At 39.4% G+C, this 26,647-nt stretch overlaps 1 protein-coding gene across 1 annotated transcript in view; it reads right to left on the bottom strand.

Moving 5' to 3' along the window:
• Positions 1 to 530: 530 nt before the first annotated feature.
• Positions 531 to 26,647, bottom strand: part of LOC147693232 (tyrosinase-like) — a 300,724-nt gene continuing 274,607 nt past the window's right edge. The window contains exon 5 of the mRNA XM_086933640.1: positions 531 to 1,847. Coding sequence (XP_086789766.1) covers positions 1,511 to 1,847 — 337 coding nt within the window. The 3' untranslated portion in view covers positions 531 to 1,510. The remainder of the gene's footprint in view (positions 1,848 to 26,647) is intronic.

The raw sequence follows: 26,647 nt of genomic DNA, 5'->3' as shown, positions 1-26,647 counted from the left end.
ACTGCAGACGAGGAGGAACAAGTGAGCACTGCAGATGAGGAGGAATGAGGGAGCACTGCAGATGTGGAGGAACAAGGGAGCACTGCAGATGTGGAGGAACATTGGAGCACTGAAGATGAGGAGGAACAAGTGAGCACTGCAGATGAGGAGAAACAAGGGAGCACTGAAGATGAGGAGAAACAAGTGAGCACTGCAGATGAGGAGGAACAGGGGAGCACTGAAGATGAGGAGGAACAAGTGAGCACTGCAAATGAGGAGGAACAAGGGAGCACTGCAGATGTGGAGGAACAAGGGAGCACTGCAAATGTGGAGGAACATTGGAGCACTGAAGATGAGGAGGAACGAGGGAGCACTGCAGATGAGGAGGAACAAGTGAGCACTGCAGATGAGGAGGAACAAGGGAGCACTGAGGATGAGGAGGAACAGGGGAGCACTGCAGATGAGGAGGAACAAGGGAGCACTGCAGATGTGGAGGAACAAGGGAGCACTGCAGATGTGGAGGAACATTGGAGCACTGAAGATGAGGAGGAACAAGTGAGCACTGCAGATGAGGAGGAACAAGGGAGCACTGCAGATGTGGAGGAACAAGGGAGCACTGCAAATGTGGAGGAACATTGGAGCACTGAAGATGAGGAGGAACGAGGGAGCACTGCAGATGAGGAGGAACAAGTGAGCACTGCAGATGAGGAGGAACAAGGGAGCACTGAGGATGAGGAGGAACAGGGGAGCCCTGCAGATGAGGAGGAACAAGGGAGCACTGCAGATGAGGAGGAACGAGGGAGCACTGAAGATGAGGAGGAACAAGGGAGCACTGCAGATGAGGAGGAACAAGGGAGCACTGCAGATGTGGAGGAACAAGGGAGCACTGCAGATGAGGAGGAACGAGGGAGCACTGAAGATGAGGAGGAACGAGGGAGCACTGCAGACGAGGAGGAACGAGGGAGCACTGCAGATGAGGAGGAACGAGGGAGCACTGCAGATGAGGAGAAACAGAGCAAGCATCCCAAACGAGGAGAAAGAGGGGCTTAGAGCATAAAGGAGGTAATTAAGGGGGCCACCCACCCACTCGAACTCTTCACTACCACAACTAAGGAAGAATTTACAATACTTGCATATAATTATTAATATTATCATCGTCATCATCATCATCATCATGAAAAACATTATTATTGTTGTTATTAATAGTATCTTATGATTAGTATATAAATAAAATTGCTATCACTTTTTTGCTATGAGTATGAGTGCTATATTTTATAGTCGTACTTATATTGAGTATTGTTATACTTTTGTTATTAATAGTCTTGTTATTTGAGCTATTACAGTGGCACATGTGCTTTAGAGAGTAATCTCCAGCATGTGGCAGAGGGCACTGGGACAGAAGGCATTGCCAGTTAAAGGAGGGAGGGGCAGAAGCCCTGGAGGCGGGGCGTCATATGCGCGCTCCGCACTGGCGGCATGCACATGCCTCTCCGTAGCATGCGGCGTTCACTTCCCCTGACGCCATCGCACACTACTTCCCAAGCAAACCAAGGAGGAATCCGGACTTTTTTCGGGAAGTGGTTCTGGTGGTGGTGGTGGTGGTGGTTGTGGTGGTGGTGGTGGTTCTGGTGGTTCTGGTGGCAGGATTGTAGACAGGGGGTGGGGGGGTACGGCACTTCGGCACTGGCCACCTATTGAAATCTGAATAGCTGTACCCCAACTGTGCAGGCAATTTCATGCACTCCCTCATTGTCCTCCGGGGCAAGGCGGGGTACACCGAATCATCCAGGCCCTGGCAGGGGGGCACTCCATCTGTCGGGTAGTCGTTGGGTGTTATACAGTTCTTCGACTGCCAGATTGCGCAAATCCTGCACAGAAGGACAATGTGTAGGTGAATTTACATACTCCACATTTCATCATCATCGTGCCCCAAAAAAGTGTACGTTCATAGGAGGTAGCTACCTCCCACAAAGGGTACATTTATATGGGGTAGTCTGACACCAATGAGTTGTACCATAATGAGAACACAATCATTCAGGAAATCATCTCAGAGAGAGTAGATTCATACAGGACATTATTACAGAGAGCAAATTCATACAGGACATTATTACAGAGAGCTAATTCATACATGACATTATTACAGAGAGCAGATTCATACAGGACATTATTACAGAAATAGCAGATACATACATGACATTATTACAAAGGGGGCAGTTTCATATAGGGAATTTTTACAAAGAGAGCATATTAGTGCAATATTTGTGGATTTACAACTTTGGGGTGGTACGTTTTTCAACTCCCCGTTTTTTTGATTATTTGATTACGTATTGATACAACTAAAATGTATTATATCAATTTGTGTGTTTTTTAAATTATAGACTCACCATTCATGGTAATGTGGAATTAAGGATCATTGGCCCCACAACGGTCTGTACACATTCTGTTTGGGACACCACTGTTACCCCCAAGCACAGGTCAGTACTGAGTGTTGTGGCTCCAGAGAGAACCCCTTTACCAGAGAGGGCTTGAGATTACAGCCAACTCTTGCAAATTGATTTTTTTATTCCATTTAGGTTGCCTTATTCCGTTCTGTCCTGTTGAAGACAAGCATGCTGAGGCTTTGGTCCACCCTCTATGCAGTAGTCGGGTCGAAACGTCAACATTCCCAACTTTATAGGGCTCGATTTACTTGTTAGCCCAACTTGGTTGGTGAATCCAAGCTCAATGACCACTATCCCCCAGAATGGACCATAAAAAAGAAAAAAATATTTTACAAACAGGCCTCCCACACTGGTCTTTATTTTTAAGCTACATCAACCAGTATTTAGAATTATGAAATGGTTTATTTTTTCTGATGGTTTCATTCTTCAATTCTTACTTTGCACATGATCACTTTTATGCACACCTCTCTATGCACTGTTTTTTGAGCAACCTTTGAAATAACTGTCCGAATATATGTATGCATTATGGATTTAATATGAAGAGCAAACAATACAGGTGATTTGTTTCCCTGAACAACAGAAAGTGTTGTTATCTCTCTGGTTTATATTTGTTTATCTTGCATAAGGACCAATTTAATTGATCGTAGATATGATATTAATTTTGTTCTACTACATTTCGATAATAGGCATTGCCATTAGGACCCATTTGATGTTGGTATTGCATTTTACCCCGGTCTGTTGGCTTAACATGGGTTGCCCCATTATTTTATAATGGATTATCACAAAGAAAGCAGATTGATAACCGTTCATACAAGTCATTATAACAGCAGATTCGTACAGGGCATTATTAGAGAGAGAGCAGGTTCATACAGGACATTATTACAGAGAGAGCAGATTCATACAGGGCATTATTACAGAGAGAGCAGATTCATACAGGGCATTATTACAGAGAGAGCAGGTTCATAAAGGACATTATTACAGAGAGAGCAGATTCATACAGGACATTATTACAGAGAGAGCAGATTCATACAGGGCATTATTACAGAGAGAGCAGATTCATCCAGGACATTATTACAGAGAGAGCAGGTTCATATAGGACATTATTACAGAGAGAGCAGATTCTTACAGGGCATTATTACAGAGAGAGCAGATTCATACAGGACATTATTACAGAGAGAGCAGATCCATACAGGACATTATTACAGAGAGAGCAGGTTCATACAGGACATTATTACAGAGAGAGCAGATTCATGAAGGACAATATTACAGAGAGAGCAGATTCATACAGGGCATTATTACAGAGAGAGCAGATTCATACAGGACATTATTACCGAGAGAGCAGATTCATACAGGACATTATTACAGAGAGAGCAGATTCATACAGGACATTATTACAGAGAGAGCAGATTCATACAGGACATTATTACAGAGAGAGCAGATTCATACAGGACATTATTACAGAGAGAGCAGGTTCATACAGGACATTATTACAGAGAGGGCAGATTCATACAGGGCATTATTACAGAGAGAGCAGATTCATACAGGACATTATTACAGAGAGAGCAGATTCATACAGGGCATTATTACAGAGAGAGCAGGTTCATAAGGGACATTATTACAGAGAGAGAAGATTCATACAGGGCATTATTACAGAGAGAGCAGATTCATACAGGGCATTATTACAGAGAGAGCAGGTTCATAAAGGACATTATTACAGAGATAGCAGATTCATACAGGGCATTATTACAGAGAGAGCAGATTCATACAGGGCATTATTACAGAGAGAGCAGATTCATATAGGACATTATTACAGAGAGAGCAGATTCATAAAGGACATTATTACAGAGAGAGCAGATTCATACAGGGCATTATTACAGAGAGAGCAGATTCATATAGGACATTATTACAGAGAGAGCAGATTCATACAGGGCATTATTACAAAGAGAGCAGATTCATACAGGACATTATTACAGAGAGAGCAGATTCATCCAGGACATTATTACAGAGAGAGCAGATTCATACAGGACATTATTACAGAGAGAGCAGATTCATACAGGACATTATTACAGAGAAAGCAGGTTCATAAAGGACATTATTACAGAGAGAGCAGATTCATACAGGACATTATTACAGAGAGAGCAGATTCATACAGGGCATTATTACAGAGAGAGCAGATTCATACAGGACACTATCACAGAGAGAGCAGATTCATAAAGGACATTATTACAGAGAGAGCAGATTCATAAAGGACATTATTACAGAGAGAGCAGATTCATACAGGACATTATTACAGAGAGAGCAGATTCATACAGGACACTATTACAGAGAGAGCAGATTCATAAAGGACATTATTACAGAGAGAGCAGATTCATACAGGACATTATTACAGAGAGAGCAGATTCATACAGGACACTATTACAGAGAGAGCAGATTCATACAGGGCATTATTACAGAGAGAGCAGATTCATACAGGACATTATTACAGAGTGAGCAGATTCATACAGGACATTATTACAGAGAGAGCAGATTCATACAGGGCCTTATTACAGAGAGAGCAGATTCATACAGGACATTATTACAAAGAGAGCAGATTCATAAAAGACATTATTACAGAGAGAGCAGATTCATACAGGGCATTATTACAGAGAGAGCAGATTCATACAGGACATTATTACAGAGAGAGCAGATTCATACAGAGCCTTATTACAGAGAGAGCAGATTCATACAGGACATTATTACAAAGAGAGCAGATTCATAAAGGACATTATTATAGAGAGAGCAGATTCATAAAGGACATTATTACAGAGAGCAGATTCATACAGGACATTATTACAGAGAGAGCAGATTCATACAGGGCATTATTACAGAGAGAGCAGGTTCATACAGGGCATTATTACAGAGAGAGCAGATTCATACAGGACATTATTACAGAGAGAGTAGGTTCATAAAGGACATTATTACAGAGAGAGCAGATTCATACAGGGCATTATTACAAAGAGAGCAGATTCATACAGGGCATTATTACAAAGAGAGCAGATTCATACAGGGCATTATTACAGAGAGAGCAGATTCATACAGGACACTATTACAGAAAGAGCAGATTCATAAAGGACATTATTACAAAGAGAGCAGATTCATACAGGACATTATTACAGAGAGAGCAGATTCATACAGGGCATTATTACAGAGAGAGCAGATTCATACAGGACATCATTACAGAGAGAGCAGATTCATACAGGGCATTATTACAGAGAGAGCAGATTCATACAGGGCATTATTACAGAGAGAGCAGATTCATACAGGGCATTATTAGAGAGAGAGCAGATTCATACAGGGCATTATTACAGAGAGAGCAGATTCATACAGGGCATTATTACAGAGAGAGCAGATTCATACAGGGCATTATTACAGAGAGAGCAGGTTCATAAAGGACATTATTACAGAGAGAGCAGGTTCATACAGGACATTATTACAGACAGAGCAGATTCATAAAGGGCATTATTGCAGAGAGAGCAGATTCATACAGGGCATTATTACAGAGAGAGCAGATCCTTACAGGACATTATTACAGAGAGAGCAGATTCATACAGGATATTATTACAGAGAGAGCAGATTCATACAGGACATTATTACAGAGAAAGCAGATTCATACAGGACATTATTACAGAGAGAGCAGATTCATACAGGACATTATTACAGAGAGAGCAGATTCATACAGGGCATTATTACAGAGAGAGCAGATTCATACAGGGCATTATTACAGAGAGAGCAGATTCATACAGGACATTATTACAGAGAGAGCCGATTCATACAGGGCATTATTACAGAGAGAGCAGATTCATACAGGACACTATTACAGAGAGAGCAGATTCATAAAGGACATTATTACAGAGAGAGCAGATTCATACAGGACATTATTACAGAGAGAGCAGATTCATACAGGACACTATTACAGAGAGAGCAGATTCATACAGGGCATTATTACAGAGAGAGCAGATTCATACAGGACATTATTACAGAGAGAGCAGATTCATACAGGACATTATTACAGAGAGAGCAGATTCATACAGGGCCTTATTACAGAGAGAGCAGATTCATACAGGACATTATTACAAAGAGAGCAGATTCATAAAAGACATTATTACAGAGAGAGCAGATTCATACAGGACATTATTACAGAGAGAGCAGATTCATACAGGACATTATTACAGAGAGAGCAGATTCATACAGAGCCTTATTACAGAGAGAGCAGATTCATACAGGACATTATTACAAAGAGAGCAGATTCATAAAGGACATTATTATAGAGAGAGCAGATTCATAAAGGACATTATTACAGAGAGCAGATTCATACAGGACATTATTACAGAGAGAGCAGATTCATACAGGGCATTATTACAGAGAGAGCAGGTTCATACAGGGCACTATTACAGAGAGAGCAGATTCATATAGGACATTATTACAGAGAGAGTAGGTTCATAAAGGACATTATTACAGAGAGAGCAGATTCATACAGGGCATTATTACAAAGAGAGCAGATTCATACAGGGCATTATTACAAAGAGAGCAGATTCATACAGGGCATTATTACAGAGAGAGCAGATTCATACAGGACACTATTACAGAAAGAGCAGATTCATAAAGGACATTATTACAAAGAGAGCAGATTCATACAGGACATTATTACAGAGAGAGCAGATTCATACAGGGCATTATTACAGAGAGAGCAGATTCATACAGGACATCATTACAGAGAGAGCAGATTCATACAGGGCATTATTACAGAGAGAGCAGATTCATACAGGGCATTATTACAGAGAGAGCAGATTCATACAGGGCATTATTAGAGAGAGAGCAGATTCATACAGGGCATTATTACAGAGAGAGCAGATTCATACAGGGCATTATTACAGAGAGAGCAGATTCATACAGGGCATTATTACAGAGAGAGCAGGTTCATAAAGGACATTATTACAGAGAGAGCAGGTTCATACAGGACATTATTACAGACAGAGCAGATTCATAAAGGGCATTACTGCAGAGAGAGCAGATTCATACAGGGCATTATTACAGAGAGAGCAGATCCTTACAGGACATTATTACAGAGAGAGCAGATTCATACAGGATATTATTACAGAGAGAGCAGATTCATACAGGACAATATTACAGAGAAAGCAGATTCATACAGGACATTATTACAGAGAGAGCAGATTCATACAGGACATTATTACAGAGAGAGCAGATTCATACAGGGCATTATTACAGAGAGAGCAGATTCATACAGGGCATTATTACAGAGAGAGCAGATTCATACAGGACATTATTACAGAGAGAGCAGATTCATACAGGGCATTATTACAGAGAGAGCAGATTCATACAGGGCATTATTACAGAGAGAGCAGATTCATACAGGACATTATTACAAAGAGAGCAGATTCATAAAGGACATTATTACTGAGAGAGCAGATTCATACAGGACATTATTACAGAGAGAGCAGATTCATACAGGACATTATTACAGAGAGAGCAGATTCATACAGGACATTATTACAGAGAGAGCAGATTCATACCAGGCATTATTACAGAGAGAGCAGATTCATACAGGGCATTATTACAGAGAGAGCAGATTCATACAGGGCATTATTACAAAGAGAGCAGATTCATCCAGGACATTATTACAGAGAGATCAGATTCATACAGGACTTTATCACAGACAGAGCAGATTCATACAGGGCATTATTACAGAGAGAGCAGGTTCATAAAGGGCATTAGTACAGAGAGAGCAGATTCATACAGGACATTATTACAGAGAGAGCAGATTCGTACAGGGCATTATTACAGAGAGAGCAGATTCATACAGGGCATTATTACAGAGAGAACAGATTCATACAGGACATTATTACAGAGAGAGCAGGTTCATATAGGCCATTTTACAGAAAGAGCAGGTTCATAAAGGACATTATTACAGAGAGACCAGATTCATACAGGGCATTATTACAGAGAGAGCAGATTCATACAGGACATTATTACAGAGAGAGCAGGTTCATTCAGGGCATTATTAACAGAGAGAGCAGATTCATACAGGACATTATTACAGAGAGAGCAGGTTCATACAGGGCATTATTACAGAGTGAGCAGGTTCATACAGGACATTATTACAGAGAGAGCAGATTCATACAGGGCATTATTACAGAGAGAGCAGATTCATACAGGACATTATTACAGAGAGAGCAGATTCATACAGGGCATTATTACAGAGAGAGCAGGTTCATACAGGACATTATTACAGAGAGAGCAGGTTCATAAAGGACATTATTACAGAGAGTGCATATTCATACAGGACATTATTACAGGGAGAGCAGATTCATACAGGACATTATTACAGAGAGAGCAGGTTCATAAACGACATTATTACAGAGAGAGCAGATTCATACAGGGCATTATTACAGAGAGAGCAGATTCATACAGGGCATTATTACAGAGAGAGCAGATTCATACAGGTCATTATTACAGAGAGAGCAGATTCATACAGGGCATTATTACAGAGAGAGCAGATTCATACAGGACATTATTACAGAGGGAGCAGATTCATACAGGGCATTATTACAGAGAGAGCAGGTTCATACAGGGCACTATTACAGAGAGAGCAGGTTCATACAGGACAGTATTACAGAGAGAGCAGATTCATACAGGGCATTATTACAAAGAGAAGATTCATGCAGGGCATTATTGCAGAGAGAGCAGATTCATACAGGGCATTATTACAGAGAGAGCAGATTCATACAGGACATTATTACAGAGAGAGCAGATTCAACCAGGACATTATTACAGAGAGAGCAGGTTCATACAGGACATTATTACAGAGAGAGCAGATTCATACAGGACATTATTACAGAGAGAGCAGATTCATACAGGACATTATTACAGAGAGAGCAGGTTCATACAGGAAATTATTACAGAGAGAGCAGATTCATACAGGACATTATTACAGAGAGAGCAGATTCATACAGGGCATTATTACAGAGAGAGCAGATTCATACAGGGCATTATTACAGAGAGAGCAGATTCATACAGGACATTATTACAAAGAGAGCAGATTCATAAAGGCCATTATTACAGAGAGAGCAGATTCATACAGGACATTATTACAGAGAGAGCAGATTCATACAGGACATTATTACAGAGAGAGCAGGTTCATACAGGACATTATTACAGAGAGAGCAGATTCATACAGGGCCTTATTACAGAGAGAGCAGATTCATACAGGACATTATTACAAAGAGAGCAGATTCATAAAAGACATTATTACAGAGAGAGCAGATTCATACAGGACATTATTACAGAGAGAGCAGATTCATACAGGACATTATTACAGAGAGAGCAGATTCATACAGAGCCTTATTACAGAGAGAGCAGATTCATACAGGACATTATTACAAAGAGAGCAGATTCATAAAGGACATTATTATAGAGAGAGCAGATTCATAAAGGACATTATTACAGAGAGCAGATTCATACAGGACATTATTACAGAGAGAGCAGATTCATACAGGGCATTATTACAGAGAGAGCAGGTTCATACAGGGCATTATTACAGAGAGAGCAGATTCATACAGGACATTATTACAGTGAGAGTAGGTTCATAAAGGACATTATTACAGAGAGAGCAGATTCATACAGGGCATTATTACAAAGAGAGCAGATTCATACAGGGCATTATTACAAAGAGAGCAGATTCATACAGGGCATTATTACAGAGAGAGCAGATTCATACAGGACACTATTACAGAAAGAGCAGATTCATAAAGGACATTATTACAAAGAGAGCAGATTCATACAGGACATTATTACAGAGAGAGCAGATTCATACAGGGCATTATTACAGAGAGAGCAGATTCATACAGGACATCATTACAGAGAGAGCAGATTCATACAGGGCATTATTACAGAGAGAGCAGATTCATACAGGGCATTATTACAGAGAGAGCAGATTCATACAGGGCATTATTAGAGAGAGAGCAGATTCATACAGGGCATTATTACAGAGAGAGCAGATTCATACAGGGCATTATTACAGAGAGAGAAGATTCATACAGGGCATTATTACAGAGAGAGCAGGTTCATAAAGGACATTATTACAGAGAGAGCAGGTTCATACAGGACATTATTACAGACAGAGCAGATTCATAAAGGGCATTATTGCAGAGAGAGCAGATTCATACAGGGCATTATTACAGAGAGAGCAGATCCTTACAGGACATTATTACAGAGAGAGCAGATTCATACAGGATATTATTACAGAGAGAGCAGATTCATACAGGACATTATTACAGAGAAAGCAGATTCATACAGGACATTATTACAGAGAGAGCAGATTCATACAGGACATTATTACAGAGAGAGCAGATTCATACAGGGCATTATTAGAGAGAGAGCAGATTCATACAGGGCATTATTACAGAGAGAGCGGATTCATACAGGACATTATTACAGAGAGAGCAGATTCATACAGGGCATTATTACAAAGAGAGCAGATTCATACAGGACACTATTACAGAGAGAGCAGATTCATAAAGGACATTATTACAGAGAGAGCAGATTCATACAGGACATTATTACAGAGAGAGCAGATTCATACAGGACACTATTACAGAGAGAGCAGATTCATACAGGGCATTATTACAGAGAGAGCAGATTCATACAGGACATTATTACAGAGAGAGCAGATTCATACAGGACATTATTACAGAGAGAGCAGATTCATACAGGGCCTTATTACAGAGAGAGCAGATTCATACAGGACATTATTACAAAGAGAGCAGATTCATAAAAGACATTATTACAGAGAGAGCAGATTCATACAGGACATTATTACAGAGAGAGCAGATTCATACAGGACATTATTACAGAGAGAGCAGATTCATACAGAGCCTTATTACAGAGAGAGCAGATTCATACAGGACATTATTACAAAGAGAGCAGATTCATAAAGGACATTATTATAGAGAGAGCAGATTCATAAAGGACATTATTACAGAGAGCAGATTCATACAGGACATTATTACAGAGAGAGCAGATTCATACAGGGCATTATTACAGAGAGAGCAGGTTCATACAGGGCATTATTACAGAGAGAGCAGATTCATACAGGACATTATTACAGAGAGAGTAGGTTCATAAAGGACATTATTACAGAGAGAGCAGATTCATACAGGGCATTATTACAAAGAGAGCAGATTCATACAGGGCATTATTACAAAGAGAGCAGATTCATACAGGGCATTATTACAGAGAGAGCAGATTCATACAGGACACTATTACAGAAAGAGCAGATTCATAAAGGACATTATTACAAAGAGAGCAGATTCATACAGGACATTATTACAGAGAGAGCAGATTCATACAGGGCATTATTACAGAGAGAGCAGATTCATACAGGACATCATTACAGAGAGAGCAGATTCATACAGGGCATTATTACAGAGAGAGCAGATTCATACAGGGCATTATTACAGAGAGAGCAGATTCATACAGGGCATTATTAGAGAGAGAGCAGATTCATACAGGGCATTATTACAGAGAGAGCAGATTCATACAGGGCATTATTACAGAGAGAGCAGATTCATACAGGGCATTATTACAGAGAGAGCAGGTTCATAAAGGACATTATTACAGAGAGAGCAGGTTCATACAGGACATTATTACAGACAGAGCAGATTCATAAAGGGCATTATTGCAGAGAGAGCAGATTCATACAGGGCATTATTACAGAGAGAGCAGATCCTTACAGGACATTATTACAGAGAGAGCAGATTCATACAGGATATTATTACAGAGAGAGCAGATTCATACAGGACATTATTACAGAGAAAGCAGATTCATACAGGACATTATTACAGAGAGAGCAGATTCATACAGGACATTATTACAGAGAGAGCAGATTCATACAGGGCATTATTACAGAGAGAGCAGATTCATACAGGGCATTATTACAGAGAGAGCAGATTCATACAGGACATTATTACAGAGAGAGCAGATTCATACAGGGCATTATTACAGAGAGAGCAGATTCATACAGGGCATTATTACAGAGAGAGCAGATTCATACAGGACATTATTACAAAGAGAGCAGATTCATAAAGGACATTATTACTGAGAGAGCAGATTCATACAGGACATTATTACAGAGAGAGCAGATTCATACAGGACATTATTACAGAGAGAGCAGATTCATACCGGGCATTATTACAGAGAGAGCAGATTCATACAGGGCATTATTACAGAGAGAGCAGATTCATACAGGGCATTATTACAAAGAGAGCAGATTCATCCAGGACATTATTACAGAGAGATCAGATTCATACAGGACTTTATCACAGACAGAGCAGATTCATACAGGGCATTATTACAGAGAGAGCAGGTTCATAAAGGGCATTATTACAGAGAGAGCAGATTCATAAAGGACATTATTACAGAGAGAGCAGATTCGTACAGGGCATTATTACAGAGAGAGCAGATTCATACAGGGCATTCTTACTGAGAGAACAGATTCATACAGGACATTATTACAGAGAGAGCAGGTTCATATAGGCCATTTTACAGAAAGAGCAGGTTCATAAAGGACATTATTACAGAGAGACCAGATTCATACAGGGCATTATTACAGAGAGAGCAGATTCATACAGGACATTATTACAGAGAGAGCAGGTTCATACAGGGCATTATTAACAGAGAGAGCAGATTCATACAGGACATTATTACAGAGAGAGCAGGTTCATACAGGGCATTATTACGGAGTGAGCAGGTTCATACAGGACATTATTACAGAGAGAGCAGATTCATACAGGGCATTATTACAGAGAGAGCAGATTCATACAGGACATTATTACAGAGAGAGCAGATTCATACAGGGCATTATTACAGAGAGAGCAGGTTCATACAGGACATTATTACAGAGAGAGCAGGTTCATAAAGGACATTATTACAGAGAGTGCATATTCATACAGGACATTATTACAGAGAGAGCAGATTCATACAGGACATTATTACAGAGAGAGCAGGTTCATAAACGACATTATTACAGAGAGAGCAGATTCATACAGGGCATTATTACAGAGAGAGCAGATTCATACAGGGCATTATTACAGAGAGAGCAGATTCATACAGGGCATTATTACAGAGAGAGCAGATTCATACAGGGCATTATTACAGAGAGAGCAGATTCATACAGGACATTATTACAGAGGGAGCAGATTCATACAGGGCATTATTACAGAGAGAGCAGGTTCATACAGGGCACTATTACAGAGAGAGCAGGTTCATACAGGACAGTATTACAGAGAGAGCAGATTCATACAGGGCATTATTACAAAGAGCAGATTCATGCAGGGCATTATTGCAGAGAGAGCAGATTCATACAGGGCATTATTACAGAGAGAGCAGATTCATACAGGACATTATTACAGAGAGAGCAGATTCATACAGGACATTATTACAGAGAGAGCAGGTTCATACAGGACATTATTACAGAGAGAGCAGATTCATACAGGACATTATTACAGAGAGAGCAGGTTCATACAGGAAATTATTACAGAGAGAGCAGATTCATACAGGACATTATTACAGAGAGAGCAGATTCATACAGGGCATTATTACAGAGAGAGCAGATTCATACAGGGCATTATTACAGAGAGAGCAGATTCATACAGGACATTATTACAAAGAGAGCAGATTCATAAAGGCCATTATTACAGAGAGAGCAGATTCATATAGGACATTATTACAGAGAGAGCAGATTCATACAGGACATTATTACAGAGAGAGCAGGTTCATAGAGGACATTATTACAGAGAGAGCAGATTCATACAGGGCATTATTACAGAGAGAGCAGACTCATACAGGGCATTATTACAGAGAGAGCAGATTCATACAGGACACTATTACAGAGAGAGCAGATTCATACAGGACATTATTACAGAGAGAGCAGATTCATAAAGGACATTATTACAGAGAGAGCAGATTCATACAGGGCATTATTACAGAGAGAGCAGATTCATACAGGGCATTATTACAGAGAGAGCAGATTCATACAGGGCACGTTTACAAAGAGAGCAGATTCATCCAGGACATTATTACAGAGAGATCAGATTCATACAGGACTTTATCACAGACAGAGCAGATTCATACAGGGCATTATTACAGAGAGAGCAGGTTCATAAAGGGCATTATTACAGAGAGAGCAGATTCATACAGGGCATTATTACAGAGAGAGCAGATTCGTACAGGGCATTATTACAGAGAGAGCAGATTCATACAAGGCATTATTACAGAGAGAACAGATTAATACAGGACATTATTACAGAGAGAGCAGGTTCATATAGGCCATTTTACAGAGAGAGCAGGTTCATAAAGGACATTATTACAGAGAAAGCATATTCATACAGGACAATCTTACAGAGAGAGCAGATTCATACAGGACATTATTACAGAGAGAGCAGATTCATACAGGGCATTATTACAGAGAGAGCAGGTTCATACAAGACATTATTACAGAGAGAGCAGGTTCATAAAGGACATTATTACAGAGAGAGCAGATTCATACAGGACATTATTACAGAGAGAGCAGGTTCATACAGGGCATTATTACAGAGTGAGCAGGTTCATACAGGACATTATTACAGAGAGAGCAGATTCATACAGGATATTATTACAGAGAGAGCAGATTCATACAGGGCATTATTACAGAGAGAGCAGATTCATACAGGGCATTATTACAGAGAGAGCAGATTCATACAGGGCATTATTACAGAGAGAGCAGATTCATAGAGAAGCGTGGCTCAGTGGTTAGAGGCGGCAGACCCAGAAGCTGAGATCGGCCGTGGACCAGGGTTCGATTCCCCGCCTCGGCGGGTCTCGGGCTCAAAAATTCCACGGAGTTGACAATTCTCGCTCTGGTGCCTACTCGACTCACGGGGTCACACTCTGCGACTCTGGGCAATAGCTTGCTTAATCTCCACTACGGCCCCTCGCGGCGGGATGCCTGGCTTTCACCTTGTGGATACCCGGCCGGGGTATCTCACAGGGTAATACCAGGACGGGTTCCCTAAGCAAGCGCCTTGAGGCCCCTGGGTTAAAGTGCGCTATATAAATTGAAACACATTTACATTTACATTTACATAGAGGGCATTATTACAGAGAGAGCAGATTCATACAGGACATTATTACAGAGAGAGCAGATTCATAAAGGACATTATTGCAGAGAGATCAGATTCATACAGGGCATTATTACAGAGAGAGCAGATTCATACAGGACATTATTACAGAGAGAGCAGATTCATAAAGGACATTATTACAGAGAGATCAGATTCATACAGGACATTATTACAGAGAGAGCAGATTCATACAGGACATTATTACAGAGAGAGCAGATTCATAAAGGACATTATTACAGAGAGAGCAGATTAATACAGGACATTATTACAGAGAGAGCAGATTCATACAGGGCATTATTACAGAGAGAGCAGATTCATACAGGACATCATTACAGAGAGAGCAGATTCATAAAGGACATTATTACAGAGAGATCAGATTCATACAGGACATTATTACAGAGAGAGCAGATTCATACAGGACATTATTACAGAGAGAGCAGATTCATAAAGGACATTATTACAGAGAGAGCAGATTCATACAGGACATTAATACAGAGAGAGCAGATTCATACAGGACATTATTACAGAGAGAGCAGGTTCATACAGGGCACTATTACAGAGAGAGCAGGTTCATACAGGACATTATTACAGAGAGAGCAGATTCATACAGGACATTATTACAGAGAGAGCAGATTCATACAGGACATTATTACAGAGAGAGCAGATTCATACAGGACATTATTACAGAGAGAGCAGATTCATACAGGGCATTATTAGAGAGAGAGCAGGTTCATAGAGGACATTATTACAGAGAGAGCAGATTCATACAGGGCATTATTACAGAGAGAGCAGATTCATACAGGGCATTATTACAGAGAGAGCAGATTCATACAGGACATTATTACAGAGAGAGCAGATTCATACAGGACATTATTACAGAGAGAGCAGATTCATAAAGGACATTATTACAGAGAGAGCAGATTCATACAAGGCATTATTGCAGAGAGAGCAGATTCATACAGGGCATTATTACAGAGAGAGCAGATTCATACAGGACATTATTACAGAGAGAGCAGATTCATACAGGACATTATTACAGAGAGAGCAGATTCATAAAGGACATTATTACAGAGAGAGCAGATTCATACAAGGCATTATTACAGAGATAGCAGATTCATACAGGACATTATTACAAAGAGAGCAGATTCATAAATGACATTATTACTGAGAGAGCAGGTTCATACAGGGCATTATTACAGAGAGAGCAGGTTCATAAAGGGCATTATTACAGAGAGAGCAGATTCATACAGGGCATTATTACAGAGAGAGCAGATTCATACAGGGTATTATTACAGAGAGAGCAGATTCATACAGGGCATTATTACTGAGAGAGCAGATTCATACAGGGCATTATTACAAAGAGAGCAGATTCATCCAGGACATTATTACAGAGAGATCAGATTCATACAGGACTTTATCACAGACAGAGCAGATTCATACAGGGCATTATTACAGAGAGAGCAGGTTCATAAAGGGCATTATTACAGAGAGAGCAGATTCATACAGGGCATTATTACAGAGAGAGCAGATTCGTACAGGGCATTATTACAGAGAGAGCAGATTCATACAAGGCATTATTACAGAGAGAACAGATTAATACAGGACATTATTACAGAGAGAGCAGGTTCATATAGGCCATTTTACAGAGAGAGCAGGTTCATAAAGGACATTATTACAGAGAGAGCATATTCATACAGGACAATCTTACAGAGAGAGCAGATTCATACAGGACATTATTACAGAGAGAGCAGATTCATACAGGGCATTATTACAGAGAGAGCAGGTTCATACAAGACATTATTACAGAGAGAGCAGGTTCATAAAGGACATTATTACAGAGAGAGCAGATTCATACGGGACATTATTACAGAGAGAGCAGGTTCATACAGGGCATTATTACAGAGTGAGCAGGTTCATACAGGACATTATTACAGAGAGAGCAGATTCATACAGGACATTATTACAGAGAGAGCAGATTCATACAGGGCATTATTACAGAGAGAGCAGATTCATACAGGGCATTATTACAGAGAGAGCAGATTCATACAGGGCATTATTACAGAGAGAGCAGATTCATACAGGGCATTATTACAAAGAGAGCAGATTCATACAGGGCATTATTACAGAGAGAGCAGATTCATAGAGGGCATTATTACAGAGAGAGCAGATTCATACAGGGCATTATTACAGAGAGAGCAGATTCATACAGGACATTATTACAGAGAGAGCAGATTCATACAGGACATTATTTCAGAGAGAGCAGGTTCATACAGGACATTATTACAGAGAGAGCAGATTCATAAAGGACATTATTACAGAGAGAGCAGATTCATACAGGACATTATTACAGAGAGAGCAGATTCATACAGGACATTATTACAGAGAGAGCAGATTCATAAAGGACATTATTACAGAGAGAGCAGATTCATACAGGACATTATTACAGAGAAAGCAGATTCATACAGGACATTATTACAGAGAGAGCAGATTCATACAGGGCATTATTACAGAGAGAGCAGATTCATACAGGGCATTATTACAGAGAGAGCAGATTCATACAGGGCATTATTACAGAGAGAGCAGATTCATAGAGGACATTATTACAGAGAGAGCAGATTCATACAGGACATTATTACAGAGAGAGCAGATTCATACAGGACATCAGTGCAAGAGAATACATCCACATAGGACAACATTACTCTAAAAACAGCACAGTCATACATCACTGCCTAATATAAGAATATTATTTCAAAAAAGTATGTTCATACAGGAAATTTTTACACAGAAAGCAGATTCATACATGACATAATTACATACAGAACTAATTCATACAGGACATATTACATAGATGGCAATTTCATACACAATATTATTACAGAGAGAGGAAGTTCAAGCATAGCATTATTAGAAAAAGCAGATTCATACAGGGCATTATTACAAAGAAAGCAGATTCACACGGGCCATTATTACAGAGAGACCAGATCCATACTGGACTTTATTAAAAAGAAAGCAGATTATACAGGACATTATTACAGAGAGAGCAGATTCATACAGGACAATGTTCCAGAGAGAGCAGATTCATAAAGGACAATATTACAGAGAGCAGATTCATAAAGGACAATATTACAGAGAGAGCAGGTTCATACAGGACAATATTACAGAGAGAGCAGTTTCATAAAGGACATTATTACAGAGAGAGCAGATTCATAAAGGACAATATTACAGAGAGAGCAGATTCATAAAGGACAATATTACAGAGAGAGCAGGTTCATACAGGACATTATTACAGAGAGAGCAGTTTCATAAAGGACATTATTACAGAGAGAGCAGATTCATAAAGGACAATATTACAGAGAGAGCAGATTCATAAAGGACAATATTACAGAGAGAGCAGGTTCATACAGGACATTATTACAGAGAGAGCAGATTCATAAAGGACAATATTACAGAGAGAGCAGATTCATAAAGGACAATATCACAGAGAGAGCAGGTTCATACAGGACATTATTACAAAGAGAGCAGATTCATACAGGGCATTATTACAGAGAGAGCAGGTTCATAAAGGACATTATTACAGAGAGAGCAGATTCATAAAGGACAATATTACAGAGAGAGCAGGTTCATACAGGACATTATTACAGAGAGAGCAGGTTCATACAGGGCATTATTACAGAGAGAGCAGATTCATACAGGGCATTATTAGAAAGCGCACATTCATACACAGCATTACAGAGAGAGCAGGTTCATACAGGACATTATTACAGAGAGAGCAGATTCATAAAGGACAATATTACAGAGAGAGCAGGTTCATACAGGGCATTATTACAGAGAGAGCAGATTCATATAGGGCATTATTACAGAGAGAGCAGATTCATACAGGGCATTATTACAGAAAGAGCAGATTCATACAGGACATTATTACAAAGAGAGCAGATTCATACAGGGAATTATTACAGAGAGAGCAGATTCATACAGGACATTATTACAGAGAGAGCAGATTCATACAGGACATTATTACAGCAAGAGCAGATTCATACAGGGCATTATTACAGAGAGAGCAGGTTCATACAGGACATTATTACAGAGAGAGCAGGTTCATAAAGGACATTATTACAGAGAGAGCAGATTCATACAGGACATTATTACAGAGAGAGCAGATTCATACAGGACATTATTACAGAGAGAGCAGGTTCATAAAGGACATTATTACAGAGAGAGCAGATTCATACAGGACATTATTACAGAGAGAGCAGATTCATACAGGGCATTATTACAGAGAGAGCAGATTCATACAGGACACTATTACAGAGAGAGCAGATTCATAAAGGACATTATTACAGAGAGAGCAGATTCATACAGGACATTATTACAGAGAGAGCAGGTTCATAAAGGACATTATTACAGAGAGAGCAGATTCATACAGGACATTATTACAGAGAGAGCAGATTCATACAAGACATTATTACAGAGAGAGCAGATTCATACAGGGCATTATTACAGAGAGAGAAGATTCATACAGGACACTATTACAGAGAGAGCAGATTCATACAGGGCATTATTACAGAGAGAGCAGATTCATACAGGACATTATTACAGAGAGAGCAGATTCATACAGGACATTATTACAGAGAGAGCAGATTCATACAGGGCCTTATTACAGAGAGAGCAGATTCATACAGGACATTATTACAAAGAGAGCAGATTCATAAAGGACATTATTACAGAGAGAGCAGATTCATACAGGACATTATTACAGAGAGAGCAGATTCATACAGGACAATATTACAGAGAGAGCAGATTCATAAAGGGCATTATTACAGAAAGAGCAGATTCATAAAGGACATTATTACAAAGTGAGCAGATTCATACAGGACATTATTACAGAGAGAGCAGATTCATACAGGGCATTATTACAGAGAGAGCAGATTCATACAGGACATCATTACAGAGAGAGCAGATTCATACAGGGCATTATTACAGAGAGAGCAGATTCATACAGGGCATTATTACAGAGAGAGCAGATTCATACAGGGCATTATTAGAGAGAGAGCAGATTCATACATTGCATTATTACAGAGAGAGCAGATTCATACAGGGCATTATTACAGAGAGAGCAGATTCATACAGGACATTATTACAGAGAGAGCAGATTCATACAGGACATTATTACAGAGAGAGCAGATTCATAAAGGACATTATTACAGAGAGAGCAGATTCATACAAGGCATTATTGCAGAGAGAGCAGATTCATACAGGACATTATTACAAAGAGAGCAGATTCATAAATGACATTATTACTGAGAGAGCAGGTTCATACAGGGCATTATTACAGAGAGAGCAGGTTCATAAAGGGCATTATTACAGAGAGAGCAGATTCATACAGGGCATTATTACAGAGAGAGCAGATTCATACAGGGTATTATTACAGAGAGAGCAGATTCATACAGGGCATTATTACAGAGAGCAGATTCATACAGGGCATTATTACAAAGAGAGCAGATTCATCCAGGACATTATTACAGAGAGATCAGATTCATACAGGACTTTATCACAGACAGAGCAGATTCATACAGGGCATTATTACAGAGAGAGCAGGTTCATAAAGGGCATTATTACAGAGAGAGCAGATTCATACAGGGCATTATTACAGAGAGAGCAGATTCGTACAGGGCATTATTACAGAGAGAGCAGATTCATACAAGGCATTATTACAGAGAGAACAGATTAATACAGGACATTATTACAGAGAGAGCAGGTTCATATAGGCCATTTTACAGAGAGAGCAGGTTCATAAAGGACATTATTACAGAGAGAGCATATTCATACAGGACAATCTTACAGAGAGAGCAGATTCATACAGGACATTATTACAGAGAGAGCAGATTCATACAGGGCATTATTACAGAGAGAGCAGGTTCATACAAGACATTATTACAGAGAGAGCAGGTTCATAAAGGACATTATTACAGAGAGAGCAGATTCATACGGGACATTATTACAGAGAGAGCAGGTTCATACAGGGCATTATTACAGAGTGAGCAGGTTCATACAGGACATTATTACAGAGAGAGCAGATTCATACAGGACATTATTACAGAGAGAGCAGATTCATACAGGGCATTATTACAGAGAGAGCAGATTCATACAGGGCATTATTACAGAGAGAGCAGATTCATACAGGGCATTATTACAGAGAGAGCAGATTCATACAGGGCATTATTACAAAGAGAGCAGATTCATACAGGGCATTATTACAGAGAGAGCAGATTCATAGAGGGCATTATTACAGAGAGAGCAGATTCATACAGGGCATTATTACAGAGAGAGCAGATTCATACAGGACATTATTACAGAGAGAGCTGATTCATACAGGACATTATTTCAGAGAGAGCAGGTTCATACAGGACATTATTACAGAGAGAGCAGATTCATAAAGGACATTATTACAGAGAGAGCAGATTCATACAGGACATTATTACAGAGAGAGCAGATTCATACAGGACATTATTACAGAGAGAGCAGATTCATAAAGGACATTATTACAGAGAGAGCAGATTCATACAGGACATTATTACAGAGAAAGCAGATTCATACAGGACATTATTACAGAGAGAGCAGATTCATACAGGGCATTATTACAGAGAGAGCAGATTCATACAGGGCATTATTACAGAGAGAGCAGATTCATACAGGGCATTATTACAGAGAGAGCAGATTCATAGAGGACATTATTACAGAGAGAGCAGATTCATACAGGACATTATTACAGAGAGAGCAGATTCATACAGGACATCAGTGCAAGAGAATACATCCACATAGGACAACATTACTCTAAAAACAGCACAGTCATACATCACTGCCTAATATAAGAATATTATTTCAAAAAAGTATGTTCATACAGGAAATTTTTACACAGAAAGCAGATTCATACATGACATAATTACATACAGAACTAATTCATACAGGACATATTACATAGATGGCAATTTCATACACAATATTATTACAGAGAGAGGAAGTTCAAGCATAGCATTATTAGAAAAAGCAGATTCATACAGGGCATTATTACAAAGAAAGCAGATTCACACGGGCCATTATTACAGAGAGACCAGATCCATACTGGACTTTATTAAAAAGAAAGCAGATTATACAGGACATTATTACAGAGAGAGCAGATTCATACAGGACAATGTTCCAGAGAGAGCAGATTCATAAAGGACAATATTACAGAGAGCAGATTCATAAAGGACAATATTACAGAGAGAGCAGGTTCATACAGGACAATATTACAGAGAGAGCAGTTTCATAAAGGACATTATTACAGAGAGAGCAGATTCATAAAGGACAATATTACAGAGAGAGCAGATTCATAAAGGACAATATTACAGAGAGAGCAGGTTCATACAGGACATTATTACAGAGAGAGCAGTTTCATAAAGGACATTATTACAGAGAGAGCAGATTCATAAAGGACAATATTACAGAGAGAGCAGATTCATAAAGGACAATATTACAGAGAGAGCAGGTTCATACAGGACATTATTACAGAGAGAGCAGATTCATAAAGGACAATATTACAGAGAGAGCAGATTCATAAAGGACAATATCACAGAGAGAGCAGGTTCATACAGGACATTATTACAAAGAGAGCAGATTCATACAGGGCATTATTACAGAGAGAGCAGGTTCATAAAGGACATTATTACAGAGAGAGCAGATTCATAAAGGACAATATTACAGAGAGAGCAGGTTCATACAGGACATTATTACAGAGAGAGCAGGTTCATACAGGGCATTATTACAGAGAGAGCAGATTCATACAGGGCATTATTAGAAAGCGCACATTCATACACAGCATTACAGAGAGAGCAGGTTCATACAGGACATTATTACAGAGAGAGCAGATTCATAAAGGACAATATTACAGAGAGAGCAGGTTCATACAGGGCATTATTACAGAGAGAGCAGATTCATATAGGGCATTATTACAGAGAGAGCAGATTCATACAGGGCATTATTACAGAGAGAGCAGATTCATACAGGACATTATTACAAAGAGAGCAGATTCATACAGGGAATTATTACAGAGAGAGCAGATTCATACAGGACATTATTACAGAGAGAGCAGATTCATACAGGACATTATTACAGCAAGAGCAGATTCATTGAGGGCATTATTACAGAGAGAGCAGGTTCATACAGGACATTATTACAGAGAGAGCAGGTTCATAAAGGACATTATTACAGAGAGAGCAGATTCATACAGGACATTATTACAGAGAGAGCAGATTCATACATGACATTATTACAGAGAGAGCAGGTTCATAAAGGACATTATTACAGAGAGAGCAGATTCATACAGGACATTATTACAGAGAGAGCAGATTCATACAGGGCATTATTACAGAGAGAGCAGATTCATACAGGACACTATTACAGAGAGAGCAGATTCATAAAGGACATTATTACAGAGAGAGCAGATTCATACAGGACATTATTACAGAGAGAGCAGGTTCATAAAGGACATTATTACAGAGAGAGCAGATTCATACAGGACATTATTACAGAGAGAGCAGATTCATACAGGACATTATTACAGAGAGAGCAGATTCATACAGGGCATTATTACAGAGAGAGCAGATTCATACAGGACACTATTACAGGGAGAGCAGATTCATACAGGGCATTATTACAGAGAGAGCAGATTCATACAGGACATTATTACAGAGAGAGCAGATTCATACAGGACATTATTACAGAGAGAGCAGATTCACACAGGGCCTTATTACAGAGAGAGCAGATTCATACAGGACATTATTACAAAGAGAGCAGATTCATAAAGGACATTATTACAGAGAGAGCAGATTCATACAGGACATTATTACAGAGAGAGCAGATTCATACAGGACAATATTACAGAGAGAGCAGATTCATAAAGGGCATTATTACAGAAAGAGCAGATTCATAAAGGACATTATTACAAAGTGAGCAGATTCATACAGGACATTATTACAGAGAGAGCAGATTCATACAGGGCATTATTACAGAGAGAGCAGATTCATACAGGACATCATTACAGAGAGAGCAGATTCATACAGGGCATTATTACAGAGAGAGCAGATTCATACAGGGCATTATTACAGAGAGAGCAGATTCATACAGGGCATTATTAGAGAGAGAGCAGATTCATACATTGCATTATTACAGAGAGAGCAGATTCATACAGGGCATTATTACAGAGAGAGCAGATTCATACAGGGCATTATTACAGAGAGAGCAGGTTCATAAAGGACATTATTACAGAGAGAGCAGGTTCATACAGGACATTATTACAGACAGAGCAGATTCATAAAGGGCATTATTGCAGAGAGAGCAGATTCATACAGGGCATTATTACAGAGAGAGCAGATCCTTACAGGACATTATTACAGAGAGAGCAGATTCATACAGGATATTATTACAGAGAGAGCAGATTCATACAGGACATTATTACAGAGAAAGCAGATTCATACAGGACATTATTACAGAGAGAGCAGATTCATACAGGACATTATTACAGAGAGAGCAGATTCATACAGGGCCTTATTACAGAGAGAGCAGATTCATACAGGGCATTATTACAGAGAGAGCAGATTCATACAGGACATTATTACAGAGAGAGCAGATTCATACAGGGCATTATTACAGAGAGAGCAGATTCATACAGGGCATTATTACAGAGAGAGCAGATTCATACAGGACATTATTACAAAGAGAGCAGATTCATAAAGGACATTATTACTGAGAGAGCAGGTTCATACAGGGCATTATTAAAGAGAGAGCAGGTTCATAAAGGGCATTATTACAGAGAGAGCAGATTCATACAGGGCAATATTACAGAGAGAGCAGATTCATACCGGGCATTATTACAGAGAGAGCAGATTCATACAGGGCATTATTACAGAGAGAGCAGATTCATACAGGGCATTATTACAAAGAGAGCAGATTCATCCAGGACATTATTACAGAGAGATCAGATTCATACAGGAGTTTATCACAGACAGAGCAGATTCATACAGGGCATTATTACAGAGAGAGCAGGTTCATAAAGGGCATTATTACAGAGAGAGCAGATTCATACAGGACATTATTACAGAGAGAGCAGATTCGTACAGGGCATTATTACAGAGAGAGCAGATTCATACAGGGCATTATTACAGAGAGAACAGATTCATACAGGACATTATTACAGAGAGAGCAGGTTCATATAGGCCATTTTACAGAGAGAGCAGGTTCATAAAGGACATTATTACAGAGAGAGCAGATTCATACAGGACATCATTACAGAGAGAGCAGATTCATACAGGACATTATTACAGAGAGAGCAGATTCATACAGGGCATTATTACAGAGAGAGCAGGTTCATACAGGACATTATTACAGAGAGAGCAGGTTCATAAAGGACATTATTACAGAGAGAGCATATTCATACAGGACATTATTACAGAGAGAGCAGATTCATACAGGACATTATTACAGAGAGAGCAGGTTCATAAACGACATTATTACAGAGAGAGCAGATTCATACAGGGCATTATTACAGAGAGAGCGGATTCATACAGGGCATTATTACAGAGAGAGCAGATTCATACAGGGCATTATTACAGAGAGAGCAGATTCATACAGGGCATTATTACAGAGAGAGCAGATTCATACAGGACATTATTACAGAGAGAGCAGATTCATACAGGGCATTATTACAGAGAGAGCAGGTTCATACAGGGCACTATTACAGAGAGAGCAGGTTCATACAGGACATTATTACAGAGAGAGCAGGTTCATACAGGACATTATTACAGAGAGAGCAGGTTCATAAAGGACATTATTACAGAGAGAGCAGATTCATACAGGGCATTATTACAAAGAGAGCAGATTCATGCAGGGCATTATTGCAGAGAGAGCAGATTCATACAGGACATTATTACAGAGAGAGCAGATTCATACAGGACATTCTTACAGAGAGAGCAGATCCATACA

Source organism: Lissotriton vulgaris, chromosome 8, assembly GCF_964263255.1.
Source record: "Lissotriton vulgaris chromosome 8, aLisVul1.2, whole genome shotgun sequence".
Taxonomy (NCBI): domain Eukaryota; kingdom Metazoa; phylum Chordata; class Amphibia; order Caudata; family Salamandridae; genus Lissotriton; species Lissotriton vulgaris.
Note: the sequence above shows the minus strand (reverse complement) of the source record. Positions and strands in the feature narration are given on the sequence as shown.